Source organism: Sphaeramia orbicularis, chromosome 9, assembly GCF_902148855.1.
Source record: "Sphaeramia orbicularis chromosome 9, fSphaOr1.1, whole genome shotgun sequence".
NCBI classification, from domain to species: domain Eukaryota; kingdom Metazoa; phylum Chordata; class Actinopteri; order Kurtiformes; family Apogonidae; genus Sphaeramia; species Sphaeramia orbicularis.
The window spans coordinates 38852102-38878294 of NC_043965.1; the positions used below are offsets into that span (position 1 = coordinate 38852102).

The 26193-nt window shown below is 38.8% G+C and overlaps 1 protein-coding gene across 1 annotated transcript; it reads right to left on the bottom strand.

Annotated features, from left to right (window-relative positions):
• Nucleotides 1–238: 238 nt before the first annotated feature.
• specc1la (sperm antigen with calponin homology and coiled-coil domains 1-like a) lies at nucleotides 239–26076 on the bottom strand. The gene is made up of 16 exons (XM_030142794.1): nucleotides 25897–26076; nucleotides 16541–16703; nucleotides 16298–16436; nucleotides 13869–15493; nucleotides 12821–13028; nucleotides 12631–12704; nucleotides 12252–12427; nucleotides 11129–11292; nucleotides 10896–11017; nucleotides 9452–9542; nucleotides 8249–8338; nucleotides 6760–6919; nucleotides 5881–5983; nucleotides 3179–3295; nucleotides 3035–3094; nucleotides 239–1548 (listed from the first exon to the last, which is right to left on the bottom strand). The coding sequence occupies exons 2-16, from the start codon at nucleotides 16664–16666 to the stop codon at nucleotides 1459–1461; spliced, it is 3345 nt and encodes a 1114-aa protein (XP_029998654.1). The 5' UTR covers nucleotides 16667–16703; nucleotides 25897–26076; the 3' UTR covers nucleotides 239–1458.
• Between the last annotated feature and the right edge of the window lie 117 nt (nucleotides 26077–26193).

The window sequence follows — 26193 nt, forward strand, 5'->3', positions numbered from 1 at the left end:
CACTAAAAAACTATCAACTTCTGCAGCTGTAATATTATTACAGCCAAAGCCAATGCAGCACAGTGAGCCCAGCAGCTAAAGCTACATTATTTGAGGCTTTATTATTTAATTTCTATTAAGATTCATTAACTAGAAATTGTTGCTTCAGGGCAGATTCGGCATCCAGTACTGCTGCCTTGCAAAGAAATTTCAAACAGACAGAAAATCAGACCTTTACTCTTGGAAAGTGGTGATTTTATGTCTTGTATAACTGTTTTGCTTCAAAATATTACAACTACGTTTTATTTATATTTAAATTTTTTTCCTCACAAGTATTTATTACTACTTTCTAGGTGAAATATTATTACCTTATTCACAGATTTTTTCCATCTCAAGTGTAGCCCTAATACAAAACACACCACAAGCGATCAAAAAACAAACAAAACAAAAACCTACATTCTACTCACTCTTTTAGATTTTGGTTATAATGAAGTGATGCTGCGAGTTGTATGTGCCTAATGAAAGATCTATTTTGTACACAAAGTGCACGACAGATGCAAACACTCACATTATACAGCTATAAGTTTAGAAAAAACATCATTGAGAGTGTTAGTGTTGTGTGAGAAAATGTGTCTGTGGTGAATGTAGCATATTTCTGTGCTTCAGAGGCAAACAGTTATTGGTTGACGAGAGGCTGCATCCGTCCGTCTGTCCTGAAGAGCAAAATTCGAAGGCTCTCAAACGTGTTTTGGCAACTCCTCTCATCTTCAGCTTCATAACGTGTAGTGTAAAGACACTGCCTCTTGCTCTCCTGCATCAAAACTCACACAGGCACTTTATCCATTTAGAGAGAGGCATCGGTATCGTACGTCTGGAAGACTTGGTGCAAAAAGGCTGTCTCACCTCCGTTCAAAGGGGATTTTTCAGGATTCAGGGGGATTCCAACATCACCAACTTTTGGTTCAACAGAAGCAGAGGTTTTCCCGTAAAATATTCACAATCAAACAAAGATGGAAATTTACGTCAGATTTGGAGGAATGCCCCTTGAACACGCTGGAAACTGGGTAAAGAGTAGAGGGATATTACATGAGGGAAAAGTCAGGAAAAAGGCACTGAGTTTGTTTTTCGTGCTGAACCTTCAGTCGATGATCTGCAGCTTCTCATTGCTGCTCTGTTTGCTCTCGTTTCAGCAGGTTTTCACTCCAGTCGCTCCTCATGCCTTACCAGTGTAACAGCAGACGTACAGACAAGCCCTTGGACTGGCAGCATGTGTGTCTCCAGTCAGATTCTGGTGTGACTTTAGTGTTTAGCGAAAATACTTAGAAAAGCGGCATCCAAGGCTGATGTGACCGACATGCAGCGGGACTGGGTGTTAGCGTTTGCAAAGGGGTGGGGTTTGTGAGGTATAACAGTTGACTGTGGGGTTGGAAGGTTGCTGAGAGCTCAGGAGGGGTGGAGCTGGAGACGGACACGGTGACGTCAGGTCTCAAAGTACTTATAGATGGCTGTGACGTAAGTCATGACGCTCTGCCAGTCCGGTCTCTCTGTGTGCACCATCTCATTAATGTCCTGAAAGGAAGGAAAGACAGAAAAGACAGAACATTATTAAACCTGAAGGAAATTATATTACAAGTTACTCAAACAGACAAGTTACAACATAATAATAAAAACAGTAAAATGAACAGAGGCAAAGTATGAACAGTAACATTAATAGTAACACTACAACCACCAATACTACTACTAATAATAATAGCAGCCTATTTTCCACCAGGGCCTATTTTGTTTACTAGTTTTGTGGTAAATTTTGTGGAATAAGATCTCAAATTGCAGGACATTTTTCATTGCGTGTTATTTTTTGTCTTGTTTCTTCTTATGTCAGCCTACTGCATCTTTTGCAAATAATATGCAACCACAAATAAGAGCCAGGTTCTTCAAATTTCACTCAGGACCAAAATATTAAAATTGAAAATGTAAAAAACATGTATACATTATTTAAGTAAAGAATAAATATATGATAAATAAACAGATTTTACGGACTATAAATATGCATGTCCATAAACAAAAGTGTACTTAAAAAAAACAAATAAAGACAATTATTACCTCCGCCAAGGAGGTTATGTTTTTGCCAGGGTTTGTTTGTTTGTTTGTCTGTCTGTTTGTTTGTTTGTCTGTCCGTTAGTGTGCAACATAACTCAAAAAGTTATGGACAGATTTGGATGAAATTTTCAGAGTTTGTTGGAAATGGGATAAGGAAGAAATGATTAAATTTTGGTGGTGATCGGGGGTGGGGGGGGCCACGGGGGGGGCCACTGATCAGCCTTGGCGGAGGTCTGCACTCTCCGAGTGCTTCTAGTTTATATAATGTATTCATTTGAATGAAAATGAATGGGAGGACCCCAGGAAGAGCAGCTGATGTCCTGCATCAGCTAATGGGGATACTAATAAATAAATAAATAAATGAATGAATGAATGAATGATAATCTATCATGAGATTAACAGCTAATCACTGGATTCTCCTAAATTTAAACAGTTCAGATTTCTAGGAAACTTGAACCTAGTCCATGGTAGATAACCATTAGGAATCACAATTAGGCAACTATGATTATAGATTAAATTTCTGGATTTATCAGTGTGACTTTAGCTAAACTTCTCTTAGTATTTAATACAAAAGCAACTAGAAGATGCTCATCCTATCACTGAAATAAATGAATAAATAAATGAAATCCCACTTTTAGTTTACTTTAATGAAATGATTTAATATTACCATTACAGTGTTTAGAATAAAGACCCATTAAATTCTGCAAAAGATACCAATGTTTTGGATTGTAGCATGTAGTATACTTTATTAATCCCAATCTGGGAAATTGCAGTGCTGCAGCAGTATTTGACATACTAAAAAATAGAATACAAGAATAAAAAAATACATGTGTTCATTAATGACACTGAAATTAGCTGAATATATACATCTACACAAACAATCCAAGCACAGGTATTGTAGATGTAAATGCACTAGGGGTATAGTTTTTATAACCACTGTGCCTCATATAAAACTTACCAAAGTGCATTTAATCCCTACGCTCTCCGCAGCCTGGAAAGCTAAGGTGAAGTTCCTCCTCTGAGGAAAGAAAAGAGTTGAATTTAAACAGTGAAAGCATTGGACAGTGGTGATAAATGAGGTTTTTGTGGGAGCTCCACTTGCCTTCTCTTGGCTGGTGAGCTCCTGGTAGGGGATGTGGGCAGGCAGGTAGGTGTGGAGGACGGCACAGAACGCCAGGCCGTCATTCCAGCTGCTGCTGAAGTTTGTTATGTCGATGTTCTGAAAAATACATAAATAAACAAATGAAAACAAATTTTAACAGCACAATGATCCATTTACGATCTGATTTCACTGGATGGAACAATTACCGACCAGGACAAAAAAAATCAATGGAAAACCAATTTCCAAGGCTGACCAGGACTACAAGGACGTAACATTTTATCCCAGGTCATGAACGTCACTGACAGACGGAGCGCGTTATGGGCTTTTTACTGAGCTTTCAACAGCATTATGGTCGGTATAAATCCAGCTGTCATGAAACTCTTTAAAATGATTCAAGCCGAGAACAGCAGCTCGGTCTTATGAGTCGTGTCCTTGGAAGCATCAACATATGAGTCATATTAGTTTAACCGTCTTCTCCCCTTTTCAAAACCAATGTTTACTCACACATCTGAAAAGAGTTTTTACTTGTACCCACAAAATGATGATACAAGTCAAGATATACTTCTGTGTCTGTAGTGTAGTGGTTCAGACAAAGGCTTGTTTTTGTCAGATAGGAAACTCGGGGGATGTGTTAAATGTCGCATACTTCCTGGAGAGGACCAAATATACCATGGTAACCACAACCTATACGACTTAAAAGCATCAAACATCACTTCTCCACTGCAGTGACAAGACACACTTGTTGATTTTCAGCTAAGTGCAAGTCATTTCTAGATCAGTGCAGACACATTTATTGAGCCACACCTTTGATAAGAGTTGGGGGAAGAGGCTGCAGTCGACACAAAAGCTGAAAAATAACATGCATACGACAGTTAAGTTACAACGGTAAAGTGGCACAACAAGTTAAACACAATTTAACATGCTTGGAGAGGTGCTTATTTCCTCTATTGCATAGTTAAATTAAAAGATAACTGCCACTCTAATGTCTGCGAGTGAGCAGCTTATCTAAACATAGAGAATAGAATTAACTATCCAGGCTCCATCAGAAGGTAAAAAACTCAACCATGTGACTTTAAGCTCAGTTAAACAAAGTTAGTTTAAACTTATTTGAGCCAAGATAAATGAAACTACAGCAGGTAACTTTGACTGCTTAAAAAATAGCCCTGCTCCAGGTCATTTTTACACTTTTCTTTCCGCTATGGGCCACTATTGATTATTCATGACCAAAGAGGCTGATAATTAATATTTTGAGCTGATGTGATTTGCAGTAAAAATTAAAATCCCTGTGTGAAATTTTCAATCTCTACAGGAAAACTTTGCAAAACTGCCTTTAAGGTAAACTGAAGCACGATTCAAGAGAAATGAGTACTTGTAAATTAACAGATTTCAGTCTTGATGATTAAAGATGCTGCAAAGAAGTTGAATCAGAGACATAACAGCATTTTAAAATTCATTAATTTGATTGGATATCAGACTAAAACACTGATAACAATGACCATAAAATTCTGAATATCACATACAATTCACTCAGTCTACATTTTTACATCTTTTTTTCTTTTACCTCTCAGCAACATGACAATTACGCCTAATTTGGACGCATGTCATGGAGCTGCAGCACATTTTTAAATCTTATCCATTATTGTGGTTTGATCAAACATTATTATTTCTGAAAATTCATAAAGCAGTGAGGGTGAGAACTGTGCAGACCTTCTGTGCTGCTGACTGTTTTCTTTAGTTATCACTGGCTTGATGAAAACATCAGCTCATCTTGTCGCTTTGGACTAGAACTGGCACGGTGCCACAAAATACACATTTATACGGCTTCATCTGATCCAGGGAAATCCATCCTGCCATGAAGGAATGGATGAACGTTTGAACCGTGTTTCCCCTCACAACTTTCTTATGTCACTGCTGCTTTCTACATCTGACAGATCCCGATTCCTTAGTGAAAATACAGCTTCATGACAAAATAACGAGTAAAATCTAGCTGAATGGCATTTATGAGATTCAAAGGTTCAGGGGCTTTTTATTTGTTATATCATCATCTTCCTAAAATAATTACTGCTTAAGTTTTTTTGTGTTTCCTGAAAAACCTGAAAAAACTTGGGCAATTATTTTAGGAAGATAATGATATACATCAAAATACAAGGTCAAACATGAAGTGAGATAGCAAAGCCGCTCAGTTTAATTCCTGTGCTAACAAATCCAACTACAGCTAATATTAAAGAGATAAATGATAAAATAGAATGAAGAGAATAAACAGAAGACAGATAGATTTCCTGTTATAGTCACTGTATATAAAAATACAACTAAATTCAAAGCCCAGGGTAAAAACCGAACACATCTAATAATAAACAGTAAAATAAAGAGAAGTAAAAAGAGAATATTAGAATAAGTAAAAATAAAAACACAATACTCATACACGTCCCTACATCCTCAATCATATGCACATCAGCATATATTCAGTTTACCAGGTAATGTTAATTCAGTGTTTGTGTAGACTTGTGTTCAATACTGTGAAGGCCTAGGATATATAGTAAAACATGTAAGTGACATTTAAAGTGTCATATATTAAAATAATCTTTGGCTGTGAAGTCTTGGCTTCAAACTAGACTAGTATTCAGGCTACTTTTTATTACTTATAGTTTGTTTTGAGCAGTTTCAATCAGCTGCTACGTTTCTCTGACAGTACAGTAACCTACCTGATAACCCTCAGTCTTCTTCTGGCACCATTTCAGCAAAGCATTTCTCTTTGAGCCTCCATATTCTCTGGCCAGAGCAGATAGCGGGTCCTTTCGCTCCTCTCTTAAATAGACACACAAAAAAATAAAACACTCTATTACAGGTGTGAAGGATTTACCGGATCCTAGAGGTAGACTGATTATACCTTTAGCGTGTTTGCCTAGTGCGGTGCGAACATCTGTAGGGCTGTATGTTATATCACTATAGAGCAGTGTTTTTCAACCCCCATGTGGGGTCGTCTGGAATTCATATGGGGTCACCTGAAATTTCTAGTGATTGATAAAAATTTTTTTAAAAATTACTAATAAAAAATATCTTTTAATGATTCAATATATACTTCAGTATAATTAAAACACCACATAATTTTCCTAATAAAAATCAAGTTAAAATAAACTGCAGGGCATAATATCTGAGGGGGCATATCTTGATTGACCCGATCATGTGACCACATCTGTTAATATGCTTCAACCTGCCCGGACACAGTCGCAGTCAGAAAACTGGATAAAACAGAGACTGCAAAGATTTCTTCACCTGCCTTGCCCCACTAAGACATCTCCAAGAGAAACTGAGAAGCAGACATCAAAAAGGTGCATTATATACATTATATAGCCATAAATGTCATCTAAAATTAATGTTTATTTGCAACATAGTACAGCAAACCATTACATGATCAAAAACTGATTAATTTTAGCAAAAAAATGTCTCAGATTTGAATGTCTGGGGTCGCCAGAAATTTGTGATGTTAAAATGGGGCCACGTACCAAAAAAGTTTGGGAACCACTGGTGTAGAGGGAAAATGGATGTAAAGGTCATTGGGTTCTTAGTGTGAATGTCAGTACCTGAGGCGGCTGCGTGCTGTGGGGGTGATGGAGGCGGTGGGAGATGATGAGGACAAGGAGAGAGGCGAGGAGGCCGCACTCATAGCCATCAGGGAGGTCGAGGAGGCCCCGTCTGGAGCAGATATGTCCCTTTTTATCTCCTCACTGCTCCGGCGGGACACTGATCAAACAGAGAAATCAAATGTGGACTTCATATTTTAACTGCTGCATCAACCTTATCAAAAAGAAGCCAAATGTTCTTTAAAAAATACCAAATTGTCCTGTATTGAGCAAACACAGTCCTATAGGAAAAGCAAGATTTGTTTAGCTAGAATTTGTAAAATTTGAATAAATATCACTGAAAGACCATAACAAACAGGATGAGAAAAATGTTGAAAAGTTGTGCTCATTATTGCACTGTGTGTTTAACCAGTAACAAGCTAAAATAATATGGCTTAATAAGAGCAACTTCTCAGTTTAAGAATATTACTGTATTAAGGACCTGTGCTTTCATTGGCTGTACCCTGTCAAGAGTTTGTGAACAGTCTTTTATCCTTTTTCGAAAGACACATGTTCCTACGGTGCCAAAGATAATTGAACAGTATCAAGACTAATTTTGACAAATAAATCTGTAAATGCACAGATAATGGTAAAAAAAAAATAGCTTAGACTGTGGATGAAATACTTGTCGCAGGTTTGAAGAACATGCTATTGATTAAATAACATATAGGTTAAAACCCTAGACCCTATGATCGATTGCATTGATCCATGAAAAGAAATAAAAGAGGAAATTGTTTGATGGTTTGGTCAAAATAAATGTGTACATTTACCTATTTTTCTGCAAATAAAAATAAGAACATACATATCTCTATCTATTAATGATAAAATACTGAGTGTTTGCAGACTTTTAGCTGACACTACGTAAAGCACTTGTAAAGTTGGCGTGACTTTGTGTGTTATAATTTGTAAAATTTACTAAACTTGTGTGTATTTTGCTGACATGCGGGTATTTATTCATCATATACAATCTATTTCATGTAGTGTCCTGTCAGTGGTGTCATATCCCATTTACCAACATTAACAATACTTGTCCTTATTTCACCTGTTGAATGTAAGTTGAATATACATGACTAAACATAATGTGAATAAAGTTATGAGCTACTTTATTATGTTGCCTCTTACTGAAGTAGTCACAACGTATATGTATAGGGCTTTTATTCTGAAAGGTAATAAGAGGTCATGCATCTGCAATGCACAGTAAATGAAATCTTTTGCTGTTATTTTCATTGAGAAATGACTAATGGTAAGAACTGCATACTGTACATTTAGATCTAGTCCAATTTTAACTGAAATACCTTATTAAGAGAAGGTATTTTCTTTAAAATCAAAATAGTTTTCTAATAAAAACATGCTTGACAAGGTTAATTTGTACTTAGAAAAAAAATATCCTTTTGTAACTTTGTTATATGTCTGTTTTTCAGTGCCTTTAGCTTTAAAAACCATTTCTAACCTGAAATTGATTTGGTGGAGTCCATGTTGGAGACCCTCTGGAGGACAGATTGGGGGCGGCTGGACGTCGTTCCCCTGAGAAGGTGCTCAGCTGTGGATACATCACAGCATTCAAGTCACTTATGGCACAAGTGTTTTCTACTGTATATAAGACTTCCTCTGAATTTAGATGCATCGGGGTCAGGAAAGAGGCAACATTCCAGCCCCTCTGAGTTCAGGGAAGACCGACACACAGAGCTGACACGCTCAACAAAAAAATAATAAATCAGAGAAAAATAAACGGAACATTGGAGGCTATGGCCAAGTACGCACGTTCACATGAAGCACTTGAACTCACTGCTGGTAAGAGTGAACTGAGGGAAAGTTTGCAGTATGTGGTGGCTTATTATTTTCCGCCATATCATCTGCTGTGGCGTCGGCTTCATGTTTGACCTAAACTTAACATACAGTAGGCCGACTTACTTTCAACTGATGAGAAAAAAGCACTCTGTTTATTTCTCATGAGAGTGAAGGCAGTCCATTCTGATTGTTAAAATAATTTAGTGAAGCGAAGGGAGGCTCAGTGTCAAACTAATGAACAGCAACGGGGGAAGAAGTATTATGAATACTGATACAGATATGTACAAATATTCCACTACACTTTATGTGTGTAAAAGCTATGAATGAAAAATCTGTCTAAAGTAAAAGTACCTGAGTATTAGAAGTAACGTAGCTCCAGTGTTGAAATAAAAGCACTGGTTTGGTCCCTTTGAATGATATATTATTGAATATAAATGTTATACATAAATAGCGAAGTTACTGTTTGAGGTGAACTTAGTGGAAAAGTTCTGGTTCACAAATCTGATGATTTTAACATTTATTAAAAGGAAACCATATGAGGAATTTAGAGGGAAAATAAATAGTTTGCAGGAGCTGTGAATAGACAACGTGAACTGATTGGCTGCTCTTTGTAAGATACCAGAAGACAAAAACTTTACCAATATATTATATTTTATAAACTTGTTATACTATTCAATGTGAAAAATCATCATCTTAAAATGACTACAGCTGTCAGATAAATATAATGCAGTAAAAAGAACAACATTTCTCCCTGAAGTGTAGAAAGAAAGAGGTAGAAATATTCAAGAAGTGCCTTAAATTTGTCCTTAGGTACTTTTCTAAACTACAGATTGAGTAGAGTGTATTTAAATAGTTAACTCCTCACCTGGCATGGTGATATCAGTGTAGCTCGGCCTCTTGTCACTCAGAGAGGAGAGTGGCTTGGCTGCTGACATCGACCCAGTTATGGAGTGTCTCTGCAAAACCACAATGTACCAGTTACATTACAAATGATATTAACAGGAACTGACATAAATCCAGTGTCTTGACCCCATAAGATTGTACAAAACAATGTATGTCCACTGTTTTTATTTTAGAGTGATTTATCTTCTAAAGACACATCAGTTGTGTTTATTTAATCCCAAATGGGGCTGCATTTTGGGAAATGAATACGAAAAAATTACAAGCATATTTGAGTTTGCATCCTAAACATTTAAACAATCAGTAGAGATTACAATTAACTATGAAGAATGTAAGATTCAGCGCTGTAATAAAGGTACATAGAAAAGTTGTTAAATGAATATGTGAGATGATCAGAGGAAGTAGAGGAGGCAGAGGAGTATAGAATAACACCATGAAGGGTTTCATAATTAGTGTTTATACACTTCCCTTTTCTCTAGAACAAATTACAATAAAGTACAGAGGCTTCTGCTGAGAACGACTGAGAGTGATGTTGAAAATGAAACACTGATCAAACTGATCTTATGCTGGAAAATTCATTCAATAAATAAATGATCAATGGAAAGAGAGAAAGGGAAGTCCAGCAATGTATCCAACACCTGCAAATCATATTTTAGAAAAACCTGATGTTCAACACGTCACACTGTGTCATTTAAACTAACAAGAACCAAGGTTATAATAGTTTTGGGTTTTTCATTATAGTTTAGTTTTATTTAGTTTTGACTTTTTTTTCTCTAATTCAGTTAGTTTTAATTTGTTTTTAGAGCAGGTTTGCTAGTTTTTATTAGTTTTCATTTTTTTCTAAATGCTTAGTTTTAGTTTAGTTTTAGTATTGATTTTAGTTTTGTCGTATCTTTTCTTCTCTTCTCCGTCGTATTCAAATAAATCCCGTACAGGACTTTCCTTTCTCCCAACTTTAGTCTCCATGTTTCCAGGCAGAGTTCGGACGAGAAGACAACTGTAAATGACAAGTGACGAGAAGTGACGGACCGTGAAGTACCATATGGTGCCGCTAGCTAAAATTGTTAGAGCAAAATAAATCGCTTTTGTATCAACCCGACGTTGACAAAGACAAAAACGAAGGGAATTTTATCCATAATTTTAATATATTTTAGTTAGTTTTGTAAGCACACAATAGTTTCAGTTAGTTATCATTTTTTTCTTTTAATTATAGTTTTTATTTATTTCAGTTAACAAAAATGTTTTTTCAATTCTAGTTTTTGTCATTTCGTTAGTTTTCGTTAACGATAATAACCTTAACAAGAACACAGAGAGAGTGTACTGAGTGTCCTTTAACACCCTAGTGTCCAAGTATTTTACCTACTGGATTCCCCTGCTAGAGGCTGAGACCTGGGCCTGTGACTCAGTACCTGTATGGGTGAAACAGCGGCTGCTGGGGGGGTCTTCATAGGACTGGGGCTGAGTGGGGTTCGTGGTAGTGGAGCAGCTGAGGCTGTCGGAGCCACAGCTGAGGCACCGTTGGAGGGAGGACCTACGATAAGACACAGAAAGGAAGTTCAGGTTAAAGCCACTCCAAACACAACGTCACTGCAACGTGAAACCTGGGAAATCCAAAATTACTAACTGAAGTGTATATTCAAACCTTGAGAGGCACTGTCGAAGCTCTTGATGAGTGTTTTGACAGTGGGTGAGGGCTCTGAGGAAGTGGACGAGCGCCGGCTGAGACCCATCCCCTGTCTAAGCGCTGCCAGGTCCCTCTCCACAGCATTCATGTAGTTGTACACTCGGCCTCTCTCCTCCTCCTGCCTGGAAACATGTATAGTTCTCCACTTAGTCAATGAAAAACAGTGCTTCTTAAAGTACAACCAGAACATAACAGATATTTGTTTAATGGGTAGATATTCAAGCGTCAGCTTTCGGATTCAGATTTTGATTTATTTATTTATTTTTAATACGTTTGCTTGTTTTTTGGGTTTGTTTACAATAAAAGTGAACTGTAACATACACTTTGTCAGCAAATTGTTGAACTATTTATGGCATTGTATTAGAGTCCACTCAATGGGGTTCAGGTCACAGTGGTCGGACACTCCATCATCAATACACTATTTTGGCCAGGCAATGTGTCACTACTTCTTGGTAATAACTAAATTTCTGAGTGAGTTGTGAATGCTTTGTCAGAGAATTAAACTCTCAGGTTCACTCTAAGGGTTGTCTTGTATTATTATATTACAGTGTACTGTTATAACACAAACACACTGTATGTGTGTATGTTTTGACTCCTGGTCCCCAGGCACTGGACTGCAGCTCCATACATATCTGAGTTTTGTTAAATACAGAGGACACACTTTGTTCCCCCAGTCTGAAACTTCATATGTGCACTATTACTTATCAACAAAACTCAAAGTCCAAAACACTGAATTTGGGACAGCCCTTACACAATGTGTTCAATGTATCCTCAGCTTCTATGTAACTGGTTCATCACTACCAAAGGTAAAAGCCAGGATGATTCCACTGATTCATAGCCTTTATCCAGAAATGTGTTACTATGTGGTTCTGGTGATAACAGTGAACATGTCATTAAAAATAAAAATCATTTATCATCTCAAAATGACACTTTCTCATGGGATATATTAGAAGCAAAGCAGTAGAAATCCTGGTACAGATGAATAAGTCACATAACCGAAGCTAGCTGTTTCTTCATTTCGTTTAGATTAATAAAACAGTGACCACTGGAGCCCTTCCACATGCCTGTGTAAGGGACTTACTTGCGGCTCTTGACCTCGTCCAGCTCCTTGCTCAGCTTCTCGTTCTTCTCCTGGGCTTCCTGCAGCCGGCGCCGCAGGTCTCCGATCTCCTCCTGTGCTTCCGACTTGATATCATTAGCAATGACAACAGCCGTCTGTAGATCGGCCTGAAACTGACGCCACTCCATCGACTCCTCCTGAACACACACACACAGAATATGAGCTGAATTATATCTCAGATCAGGAGGATAAAACTACATTGTCTTCCTGTAAATCTAGAAGCTGAAGATGTGGACATTGGCTCAAACCAGCAGCCACCAGGTTTTTCCACTTCCTTGTGTCCTAGAAAACATAACTGCTAAAATTCTTTTTGACCACAGCCTTTCTTCAACACCCTTACCCTCAGTCTGCGGTGAAGAATTTTAATCTCTCTCTCCATGTCGTGTTTCTGGTCCTGCAGCTTCTTCACTGAGTCTGAAATAGGAGGCACATTCAGGTTAGTCATACTACTATAAGCTCAGAACACAGTGTGGAAGTATCACACTCTAGTTGTCCTTAAGGGTTTCAGAGTATGAATTCTGCAAACGTACTCTCGAGGTCTGTGATGATGAGGTTGTCATGCAGTTTAAGAGCTCGGTGCTGCTCCACCTCATCCTCCAGCTCAAAGATGGTTTCCTTCATGTCAGCGATCTCAGTCTCTTTCTCCTGCAGCTCCACTCGCTGCTTCTCCAGGCCTCGCTCCTGCTCGGCCATCTGCTGCTGCACCTGCTCTTGGAAGTCCCTGTATTCCCTGTCCAGCTGCACACACAGGAAGCAGAGCATCTTTCATTTAATTATTAACAAGCCACGAGGCAATTAGCTAATTAATGTGCAACACTAGGAAGTGTCATTTTGTAATTCGGAAAAATAAATGCACAATGTATGTAAATAAACATGTGCATTTTGTGTAGTGATATGCTGGTAAATTAGAGACTATACACATGCTATAAAAGGCTACAGCTGAGGAACTGATGTCTGAATGTGTGATATTTACAAATTAAGATCTGACAGGACTCAATTAGGCAGTGATTTTCTTGACCTAGAAAAGTGACACAAGCTCTACTTGTATGTAGGCCAGAAACCTTATTTAGCATCAGCTTCCTTTGAGAAATAGAGGTCTCCATGTCCTTGCATCGTGTTCTTATTTTGTCTTAAAATCTATGATGTGTTACATGACTGCAATAAAAACTCTAAAAATGAGTAAGCCTATAATATATTGTAAATGTATTCTTTTTGACTTGTGTACCAAGACTATGTCAGTGTTTCTGACATGTTTAAGTTCAGAGAAATATGTAAGTGTATTCATTGTAAAGGCTTGTTATATTTCATCCCCTGTCAAAACTTAAAACAATTACAGTGAAATGACATAAGGTGAACATGTGTATACAAACATGTTAATAAAATGTTAATGCTTTGGCTGGTCTGTAAACCTGATTTCTGAACTGACTGTCATCAGATTTTTATTGGTAATAGTGGTGAGAACATAAATGTCCATGATCCTACACTGTTTCATAATGTCATCTATCACATCAAATATTGTTGTAATTTTGTTTGAGGGACCCCTACTGGCAGGGATGATATACTGTGTGTTTCACTAACCTTACTGAAAGTCTCCTGCATCCGATTCAGTTCACTGTGAGCTTGTTCTAGCTGATCCTGCAGCTTTGCAGCTTTGGCCTCAGCCTCCTCCTTTCCCAGCCGCACACCTTCCAACAGCTGACAGATGTCATTTTTGTCTCCTGCAGTGTGTAGGGAGTATAGCTCGGCCACCCTCTGCCTCTCCTGGTCCAGCTGGGCTCTGCATCGGCTTAGCTCTGCCTGATCGCTGCTCACCGCCACCTTGTACTCATCAAGAGCAGCTGCCATGGCAGCCCGATCCTGTCTCTCCGACTCCAGGATACGCTCCATTTGGTGGTTCCTCTCCTTCAGTGCTCCAATCATCTCCTGGGCTTCAGCGTTGTCCTGTTCGGCCATCTTCAATGTGTTGGACAGGTGCTGTTGTACCCCCAGAAGCTGTTCTCTCTCAAAGCGGGCATTATCTGCCAGGTCTGCGTAGCGCTGTTCCAGCTCCATGTAGCGGCCACTCTTAATGTCCTCCTCTAGCACATATGATACATGATGTTCATCCAGCAAAGACCGCAGGTACTCGATCTGTCGGCCGTAGAGCTCCAGTTTGTCGCTCTGCTGGCACAACGAGTCCATGAGGATAACCTTCTCCTCACCAAGCCGCTCATTTTCACCATTCAGCTCTTGAGTGATTTGCTGCAGGTCTGCTAGCTCTTGGAGTGTGGCCTGAAGTTCCTCAGCCGTACTGTGCTGATTCTCCTCCATCTGGTGGATGCGCTCGGTCAGACAGGCCACTGACACCTCGCTGGCATTGCCACTGCTGCCCCTACGTGAACGCTCTCTACTGGGTGTACACTCTGACTCAGATGAGGAGGAAGCTCCAGAAGGAGCATCCAGAGCATCATCACTGGAGGTGACAGCCTGGTACACTTCACTGGATTCACTGTCCAGGTTGTCTGCAGAGCCTCCATGCTGGTGTCCTGTGAGCAGATCCTCCAGAGAACCTGGGGCAGACCCTTCAACCGAAGACGTCAGCGTACCTGTGCCACCTCCATCACTTTGCCCTGCAGCGAGGTCCGGGCTCAGGGAGGCATAGTTAAACAGCTTGTCTGAACCATCCAACCTCTGCTCCAGGGAGAAGCCCAATGCATTGAGCCGGTCTTTTAGCATCCGGTTCTCACTCTTTAGCAGATTGAGCTCTTCCCTGATGGCCTGGTTCTGCTCTTGTAAGAGTAGCAGAGTTGACTCCACATCAGCTGCTGTGATGGCTGAAACCTGGGGCTTCCCTTCGTCCCCAGCTCCATCCTGCTGTAGTGATTCCTTCCCGCCCAGAAGAAGCTGGGCCCTCATGTCCCTCAGCTCACTGCGAAGGTGCAGGATCTCCACATCTTTGCTCTTAGCCAAACCCAGCAGGTCTTTCACCTTGGTCTCCAGAGCCACCTTATCGCTGATCTGGCCGTCTGATTTAGACTTGCTCATGCGGCCTTCGGACTCTGCTAGAATCTGGCTGCGAGATCGCTTCCCTGAGGCCACATCCCCCGCTGCAGTCCCTGAAACCAGCTGCTTCTTGGCAGCTGAAGTCCTGGACGTCCGGAGGCGGTCTCGTGATGAATTTGGCTCTTTTGAAGTTGCAGATGTTGTACGCTTGGTAGATGCAGCTGGTATAGACAGAAAACATCTTTACAACTCTCGCACGGGATCATAAACATCATATGATACAGAAAACACCTCGATGGATGCTTCCATACAATCATCATGTGAACTGGGGTGAAATTTTAAAACTAAAGAAAAAAAAAGTACATTTCAACTGGTTTGGAGCCAATAGCAGGATAATTATTTACACCACAATATTGAGTTATAACACATTAGGACAAGATTTCCATCAGTTCATGACCATATTGCACTTAATCATGTTTAATTATTAACTTTTTATATGTAAGGACTTTCCATACAAACAAAACAACAGATTCAATGAGGACAACATGCAACCCAAGACAAAGACTCAACACATTAAAGGTCGCTCCATAAGACTACAATAAGGCTGTCAAATTATGCACATATTTCCTCATCATGTAACTCTAGCTTCAATCGAATTGGACCAGTATTTTCCAGTTTTGGTGATTTTAACATCCTAAGGAGTGCTGCTGTTTGAATCACCTTCCAAAATTTCTACCATAATTCTGTATACAGTCTATATATGTATATTTTTTCCAGGCTTTTCGGAAATATCTTAGAAGGTGCTGAAAACAATTCATCAGTCACATAGGGTAAATGTTTACTTATATGGAGATGGAAACACCTTTTCTGTATGAGTGCATTAAGATATATTTTTTAAACATTTGCAACAACTCAAATGACAACTGAATTTTTTTTCTCTCAGTTTTTCACATTTACATCAACCTGCAATGCTTCAAACTGCACACAGATACACTGATGTAAACTAGGCAGACAGTCATAAATACCTGTTGCTGTCTTTGGTTTGCTGTCTAAATTAGTAGCATTCGTCCCTATGGAGGCCGTCCTCTTGCTCTTGGCGACAGCACTACTCGACGCAGGATTTCCTCCAGCCATTGCTGCTAAAAGATCATCATTGCTTTTCACCTGAGATACAAAAATAAACAATAGTGAACAGTTTAAGATCCGTCAGTCAGAGGAAACGGTGCGATGCATCAGCTGGTATTAGTCCCTTACACACTGACTTTTACCTTAGACAGAGGTGTGGTGCCGACGGTCTTGGCGGCAGGTTTTCCAGTGCCAGTGTTTACCGTGGCCTCCGCCTTCCCCCGCTCTCCGCTCACCTTACTCGCCACAGGCCGAACCGACTTCTTCATACTGAGCTCTCCGACGCCGATACATTTACAGCTCGATCTGCGTGTGAGGAGGGAGGAGAAAGGTAATGTATGTCAGCGCGTGGACTGATAGCTCCAGTTTTCCATGGAAGAGGAATTCTTTCCACAGAGGCTATTCCCAAAACACTGAGATCACATTCAGCAGCTGAACGCTCCTAGAAAATGAACAGTTTCTCCCTCTGATTTGCCACAGTAGAGTTTATCCTCAGTGGGTAGAAAGTGATTAACTGTAACCGTGAAAAACAAAATAACAGGACACATTAGTGCAGATACTTGATGTAGACATTGTTTATTCATGCACTGTTTTGGTACTAAAGCTGTAAATAGTATTTACAATTTGGATTTTTCATTGCAGTTACATTTGGGGGCTGTGAAAGCAGCTGTAGAGGACCACCCCAGATACAGGAATGCAAGATAAACACTGAACCACAGGCTTTCCAGTGTCGACCAATACCTCCACTAGATGGCTCTCGTGTGTTTGCAAAAGTCAGAGTAGCCTCCCAGCTCTGAGGTGTCAGCTGCAACAACGCAGACACTGATAAATGTTTAGTCAAATCTATGTGGGTGGCTGCTGCCGATGGTATATATTTACTCGTAGGAGGCATGTGGGACAGAGCCAAAGATCATCTTCTGCTCAGGTTTTACTTTTTTAGCGAAGACAAAGATGGTAAAGAAAGGCCAACAGATACCCAAGCCAAACAGAGAAGCAGATTCCATCACAGATCAAAGACAGAACTCGACTAATGCAATCATATTTTGAGCTGCAAAAATGCGAGTGGGTTACTTAGCAACGCTCTAATGCACCACATTTCATCTGCCAAGAAATCATGCCATGTTTGCTCAAGATTAAAGTTTGCAATCAGCGGTCCTCTATTTAAACCTGACAACTCAGAAAAAGATTCCCGTTAACAATTTAATGAGACAAATTCTTCAATGTGCATTGTTGAAACGTACATTGAACAGATGATTCGTAACAGATGATATGCTCTAATAAAATACTTACTCTGCTTGGCCAAAAACTGTGTTCATTTGGCTGTGATTGAGGTGTTAATGCTGGCTGTAACTAAATAACAAAACCTTTATAAAACTGTAGAATATAGAGGGCTTTGTTCACATTTTGTGTCAAGGTCTGCTCTGGAGAATCTGACTTTATGCCACGATAGCATGAAAAGTGATTTGGGACACAGCTGGAGACAAAGAGTAAGTACTTTAGCACAGATCTGGACCTCTTACAGAAGTTGCATTGAGGTTTGTAAGAGGAAAAAGTGAGCTGAAGTGATTTATTGTACACAGGAAACCCGACTACAATCAAACCTCTGAGCTGGAACTCTGTTGTTTTCCTAAGCAGGAGTTTGTTGTTTGGATATGGAAGTAAATATGAGCAGTAAGTCAGACTTTAAATACAACGTTGTGGCAGGCCAATGTGCTGCAGCACGAGCGCAAATGTTTGGATAGTTCACTGAAGGAGAATCTTTCTTTGAATCTTAGATAAATAAACACACACTATGAAAATGAATCAATGTTTAAAATCAGATACATCTGGAGCTGGGGGCGATCAGCAGAAAATAACCCACTTCTGAGTAAAATATTCCCTGCACTCACTCCCCAGATACTTCCAATGAATCCAAAATAACTTGCTACTAAACCATGACTGCATTTCACTTCGAAACTAAAACTTTTCCAGGAGATTTCATCTGGGGTTTTTTTTTTTTTTAGATGCAGGTGTTACTTTAGAGCAGTCATCCAGCGGCTAATCTTTCACCTCGAAAACCTCAAAGTGTTTCATTTTTCTGTCAGGTTAACTGTACCCTCTACCGATGCAGAAGTTGAGAAGTGTTTAGCCACACCTAATCCATATGACCACAAGAAAGAAAGAAAAAAAAATAGCTGTTATGAACAGTTAGATTGTACTCCTTGCTTAAAATAGAATGTTTATCTGCATCTCAGATGGTCAAACTCTGCTGCTGTTATTTTGAAAAAAAGAAAACATTTAAACTGCAGATCAAAGGTCAGCAGATGAGTCACATTTGAAACAATGCTTAAAAAAAAATCTTTAAGTGTGCCACATCCAATATATCTGTTTAAGCACCATTAAACAGACCATACAGACCAACAACCATACTTTAGTTACTTCAGAGACGAAATACACTCCATATCCATTCCACTATCTGGAGTTTTATTTCATACTCATATATTGCAAACATGTGTTTCTTCATGTTTGTTCAGTTCAACACATCATACGATGACAGCAGCTCTTGAATTATTCATGTACTGAAGTTAAAACAGCAACAACAAAAAAAAAAAGCATAAGAAATGTGCAAACTTTTGTTGCCAGAAAAGATCCTGTCTCATTTCCAAGCATACATTATCTTTGGCAAACATGAACAAATAAATTCTAAAGATTTGACAGCACAACATCTGCAATATCAGACAATACATCGCAAAGCTAAGAGGCTGTAGTCAAGGATGTATGTAAAGTCGTTCTCAAAATTATTCATACCACTGCCATTTTTTGTGATTTTTTGTTTTTGTGATGAAATGAATGAGTTTCTTTAAGTTTGTTTGTGACTTATATGCGATACACAAGTGAAAGAATAACAACAAATGATACTTGAGGAAATACTTTATGTCAGGAGTATTTTATTAATGGATTTCCAAAAAACGCCTTGTTCAAAATGATTCATACCCTAGGTTTACTAAGTCCAATGTCTTTTCTTAATCATCAGTAGAGTAGCCTTGGTTCTTGATGATGGTTCCTGTTAGTGTCCACAGGTTCTCTTATGTCTCCTGTGGGATGTTGGTCCACTCTTCCTGGGCCAAAGCCTCCAGCTGGGTCCAGCTGGATGGTCTCCTACCCATCACTCTGATCTTCAGCTCCTTCCACAGATTCTCTGTATGATTCAAGTCAGGACTTTGACTGGACCATGTCCTTGAACCACCACTCCACTACCTTGGTGGTGTGCTACAGGTCAGTGTCCTGCTGGGATGTCTAATCAGGACTAATGTGGAGCTTCTCAGCAGATGCTTTCACGTTGTCATCCAGGATATTGATATAATCCTCCTTTCTTTCTTGGTGCCACTAGCAGAAAAGCAACCCCATAACGTGATGTTGCCACCACCATGCTTGATGGTTGGAACTGTGTTCTTCAGCTTCTCCTTGCTTCCTCCAGACATAGACAACATCCATGTGGCCAAACAACTCCATCTTGTTTCATTAGACCACAGGACTGATGACCAAAAGCTAGGATCTTGGTTCAGAAGAGCTTTAGCAAATGCCAGAGCCTCCTGATGTTTCGTCCTGAGTCGTGGCATCTTCCTGGGTCTGCATCCATGGAGACCTCCTCTGTCCAATACTTGCTGGATTGTTGCCCATGATTCCCTCATAACTTTGTTATGGTGATGGCAACATAATCGTGATGGTTAGCATCTGCTTAGAAACTCCAGACTGGTCCTGATTGGATGTCCCTGCAGGACACTGACCCCAAGCATACCACCAAGATAGTGCAGCAGTGGTTCAAGGACATGGTCCAGTCAAAGTCCTGACCTGAATCATATAGAGAATCTGTGGAGGGAGCTGAAGACCAGAGTGATGGGTACAAGACCATCCATCCGGACCCAGCTGGAGGCTTTGGCCCAGGAAGAGTGGACCAACATTCTACAGGAGACATAAGAGAACCTGTGGACACTAACAGGAACCATCATCCAGAACAAAGGCTACTCTACTGACTATTAAGAGAAGACATTGGACTTAGTAAACCTAGAGTATGAATCATTTTGAACATATTATTTTTTTGGAAATCCATTAATAAAATACTCCTAAAATAAAAATAAAATACTCCTTCAAGTATCATTTGTTGTTATTCCCTCACTTGTGTATCACATGTAAGTCACAAACTTAATGAAACTCATTCATTTTATCACAAAAACAAAAAACAAACCAAAAAAAAAAATGGCAGGGGTATAAATAATTTTGAGGACGATTATGTATGGACAAGTAAATAATAGATTAGAAAAAAAAGTTGTTCACTCTTTTGTAAATATGTATAAAGCCTATTGAGTTTTATTACTATAATTATTATTCTTATTTTATATGGTTTGTCTTTTGCACTATCTTTATGTAAGCACATTTTTTTTCTTGCACTTTAATCTGTTGCTGCCTTGACCAGTGCATTTCCCTGCTGTGGGATCAATAAAGTCTAATCTAAAAGATGTTATGGAATTGCTGGTGCTCTAATGGTTTTATTCATTTCACCCTGTGTTTAGGGGAAAAAAGGTTTAGCAAAAAAAAAAAAAGCTATCACATCCTGATTGACATTTCTTCGTAACCTCACTTGTCTTTACTTGGTGCTGAATCTTAAAATGTTGTCCATCATGTGCTGAACCCATTTGGCTGAAATTTTAGAACAAAAAACTGTAACTAATCACCATTTTGTTTCGGGCTAGTTTTATGTTTAGTATCAGATTTAGTGTAATTGCTGAGAAACAGTTTACTTTGTGTATATGTGTATTCATTCCCTCTACTTAGATGTTTACTTCTAAAGCCTTTAATGATCAGTCAGTTATTGGCTTTTTCTGCTCCAAACTATTTTTATGATATCAGCTTTGAAGAATTCACTCTCCGTCGACCTCTAGCTTCACTGCACCTTGGCTCTGACTCTAAACTCTGTGAACTCCTCTAAAGGGATGAAGACCATTCCTGCAAATGATTTTCCCTCATTTGGTGAGCACTGTCCAGCATATTGAAATCTGGTGACTATAAAGGTCAAGGCATACAATTTGCAGAATTTTTATAATAAAAGTCATTGAGTGACCCTTATGTCTTCTAGATGGGAGTATCATCATCATGAAAGAAACCATTCCCATTAGGTTTTTCCAGTAAATGTCAAAAAACGTGCAGATTTTACTGTACTCACCATATTGTAAGTGTGTACTTCCTAAGTGGAAACATACACACACTTGAGCTTGTTCTCATAACTTTTATATGAGTCAAGAGCATCCGCTGATAAAACAGACACAGCACTTCTCCGAACTGGAAACGGAAACTCTCCCAAAACGGAAACAGCAATAAAACAGTTGTCACTGAATACTTTGTAAACATAAGTGTGAAATATTAAATGAACTAGTCTTAATAAAACAACCATTTCTGTCATACAAAATTAAGAACCGTATTATCATCTTGAATGAGTTAACTATTAATAATAAAAATGTATGTTTCACTAAACAAGTTGCAAGATCTTTGGTGCAACTGGATTTGAGGAAATGTTGGTGAGGTTTTGTAAAAGCATGAATCTAAAGCAACAAACTGCAAATCAGAGCTGCAGAATCAACCAATTAATGCATTAGTTGTCAGCCAGTAAATTTATTAATGTTATTCTGATCTTCTTAATGTTGAAAATTTCCTGTTTTTTGACTCGTTTTTTGACCCTAACCCTAACCCAGTAAACTGAATCTCTTGGTTGCGAACTAAACAGCTGACATTTGAGGATGTTATCTTGGGCTCTAGGAATCAGTGACCTACATTTTCTGGACCATTCTGTTGCAAATCAAAGAACTTTTAAGAAAACTGCTGTGCCATTTCATTAAAATAAACCCTTTTTGGAATAAGAAATAACTTGACCTGAGTTAACTCAACCTGTGCGCTCTGACTTGCATTTTTTAAGACTGTGAAGAATGTCAGGATGGATTCATTTGTCAACCGCCTGTATCTGTAACAGCTTAAATTGTGCAGGGCGTTTTCCCCGAGCACTGACATGTGCACTCAACAACTGGAGAGTTTTCTGAATAGCTGAATGTGTGTCAAAGCAGATGTCTGAAACAGTGAGCTTCTAGCTGCAGCTCAGCCTCTTTTCAGTGGGTCTGAATAGGCCGGGGACTGACAGCGCTGTTAAATGGGGCAGAGTCAGCTGCCTTTTGAGCTGCTTCTCAAAACAGCATGCACCAACCCCCCCATGCACGTCTACACTTCATACAGTAAAAACATGATTCACACATACTGTACATCCAGACCTGTTCAGTCAGTTGGGACAGCTTACTAGTTAACAGTATTATTTACACTTGCAAGACATGATAATACTGTGTAACCTTGACTTAATCACGGAGAGCAGAATGTAAGCTGCTCTTCACAAGGCCAGGAGCTGCTGACACTTGTCCTAATTCAAATTAAATAGAGCTAGAGTGTTTAATTTCAGTCTTAATGAATGCAATGGATCTGATCCAAAGCTGACCACAGGAACAAATGTGTGTAGTGTTCGTTTACAGACAGCTGAACAAAAGCCCAGGATTGAGGCCGAGGCCGAGGAAGAAACTGCCGAGTTACGCCTGGGAAAAAAGTAGGAGGTGGGGGTGTTGTCACTCATAAATACCCCCTCACTGCTCGCCTTCCTTATTCTTGGTTTAACTGCGGGGAGGTACTTCCTTGCCATAACATCAGCTTCCTGTGGTGGCGTCTCCAGTAAAAAAACTCCTTGTATACCCTAAAAGGATGACTGTGTACAAGGACAAGCAGGCACCAGTCTGCCTGAGACAGAGCAGACACTATCAAACCTTGAATTTCTCTTTCCAAAAGATTCCACCGTAGAAATACACAAGCACACACTGGAATTCATCATGGCAATCTTTTTTTTTTTTTTTTTTTTACAACGCAGGTATCAGGCTGAATAAACCTACCATTTAGAGAGTTCATGTTGATAAAACAAAGAATAATATAAAAATTATAGTGATTAAATGAGTTTTTGCTGTGAGAAAATGTTGGGAAAATTAGCAAAATCAACAATATTCCTCTAGAGGTCTTTCTTGCTAAAGAAATTCTCAAGGAAAAAAATTCATTCTTGATATATATTCATTTACACAGATGTTTTTCCAGTCATATATAGCACAGGATGCAAGTAAAAGCAAGATTTAATGTTTTGGCCATATTTAACAGCCACTTATTGCTATTATCTGTGGTAACTATTTTCTCAGTTAATCCAACACATAAAATAATGTGGATCTGAAAATTTAAAATGATGTCTTCTAATATCTTGTTTGGTTCAGCTACTCAGTGTACTATCATAGAGGAGTAAAGAAACCAGAAAATATTCTAATTTAATAGGCTTTTACTCCAATCGATTAATCAACCATTAAAAAAGTTCATTTAACAGTTGAAAACTAATGAATTGATGGAGTTACTGTGGAGTTTGACACAACTACTACAGACCAGACTGTGTTTGCTTAATGTTTCCAAACCGATCCTGTTTTTAAGGTCCTGACCTCTGGGTTTATACTGGCCTCACATTTCTCTCTTGTTTCTTTTTCAGGGTATGAAGGAGCCGAGTAGGAATAAGTCATAAGTCATCTCTCCTGGACACAGTTTTAAAGGGTGGGCTGGGAAATACTGCTGCTTCCAAGCTTTTCCAGTAAACTTAAGAAACATCTGTGGTTACTCCTGGTCAAAAATTATCAAAAATGTGCGCAAGCAAAGAGGAGAGAGCAGAGCACACATGCATAGCTCTGAAATACAAAGCAAAACACACTGTCAATGTGACCATCAGTCCATTGTTGACTGTTGACGGGGGTCTGCAGATCTACATTGTTCTGGTTACACCTACAATAGCAGCAGCACGGCTAGCATTAGCATCATCAGTCTGCCATTCATTTACGCATAAACACACAGTTCATCCAAACAAACGTTTAGATAAAGATAAACATCCTACTGTCAGTATCATCAAAGGCTGAGCTGTCACATTAGAGACAGAATGGCAACTTAAAACTGAGGTGATAACCAGGCTAGTTAGCTTTAGCCAAAAGGTCAGAGAACGTCAGTTACTTCACTTCCTGTTTGGTAAATTTTTTTCAAAATAAAAACCATCAACTACATGAATAATTTATAAAAAGCTAACAGACATATAACAAAACTTAATCAAAAAACAAGTTAAACATATAGGTTTGTTATGTATGTGTCTATACTCCAATATGCTCTAATTTACGCATTTTTTTACTGTTGTTAAAATGTTTTGTTTCATGTTATCCATTTATATATTATCTAATCTATCTTTAACATAGTACATGTAAGCCCGTGGACACATGGAAATAAATAAAGCATCTATTTATCTGTTAATCCATCTATCTAACCATCTATCTATGTAGGAAAATATGCAGCATAGTAGCAAAGCACTTCTGTACATTTAAAAGGCAGTATTAGGCAGTATAGCTACAGAATTAATGTTGTTGAATCAAATTTTTACTTGTAAGTAATGAGAAAATGCCTAAAGGACCATTTCGATGAATCAATTCTAGAGACCTTTCTTGCTTGAAAAAAAAAATCAAAATGTAACTTGATTGCTTGTTATAATATATTTTTAATACACATTTTTCTCTAATCATTGCTTACAAGAGGTGCTTTATTTTACACATCATTTGTATTATCCATCTCATAATTCAGAGACACCCTCAAATGTGCTGTTCTTTGTTAACAGTACAGTGATCCTGTAGAGTTAATAAAAAGATTTTTTAAAATAATGTTTTGTTTTCATCTCATAAACTATGAAAACAAACTATGACGTCTTTTCTCTACGTCAGTGAAAACAACCCATGATTGAATTGGGTTTTTTTGGCACTATGACCCTGCCCGTCATAGTACCCACTAAATCTAATCTAATACTACAAATACATTTATTTGCAATTTATAAGTAGATTTCCTACAAGAATTAGAGCTAAAACTTTTATATGTACCATAAATATGAGTTTCAGTACTAAATTAAACATTTTGGCCTCATTTAAACATAATGACACCTATTTTTAACAATGCATTTATTTGTTTAACATCACTGCATTATATATAATTACTAAAATATATGTCAGAGCCTGGTTACGTCCTAGTTTATACGCATTAAAGGATTACAGTCAAAACTAGTCATCACGGTCTTTTATTTTGAAAGGATTAACAGCACAGATACTAGTGTGTTACAACTTGACAACTGTACTAAAATCAGGCTTGAGAGTTAAAACAGCATTAATCTTAATTTCTTAATAAACAAAACAAACAAAGTGGGTATGTCTGTTTAATATAACTCCAGCTTTTGCTTCCTCTCTTCATTTTAGGTACGTTAATTCACCTAAAGTGTCAAAAAGCTTTGGCAAAGCTAAGTCGCTAACCTAATGCTAGGACAGGCTAACAGTGTTAGCATAGCCGGCAAAAACACAGCGCTCTGTCAAGAAGAAAACAAACTTCATACCTGGGGTTCTCCAGTTTTTTTCAGTGAGTTAGGGGGTTATTTTTCCGATAAACCTTCATTTGTAGTCCTTAACCGGTCGCTAAACGTAGAAGTTGAGGCAGCAGGCAGCATCGGTTTCGGATGTCAGCTCGTTTGTGTTGGCAGCAGCGGATGATCATCTGTCCCCTCCTCTAGTTGCATCACCTCAGCATCACCCTCCACCAAAAACCCCACACAGGGCTCAGCAGACCGCCTCCTGATGCCTGACACACCGCTGCTCCATCATAAACACATATACACACCTCCAGGTGAACAATC

Excerpts from the sequence above, each read along its gene's own strand:
- specc1la (XM_030142794.1), bottom strand. The coding sequence starts at position 16,666 with ATGAAGAAGTCGGTTCGGCCTGTGGCGAGTAAGGTGAGCGGAGAGCGG. Across the intron at positions 13,029-13,868 it reads TGCAGGAGACTTTCAGTAAG|CTGGACAGGGAATACAGGGA; the intron begins GTTAGTGAAACA and ends CTGTGTGTGCAG. Across the intron at positions 8,339-9,451 it reads CACTGATATCACCATGCCAG|CTGAGCACCTTCTCAGGGGA; the intron begins GTGAGGAGTTAA and ends ATGTATCCACAG.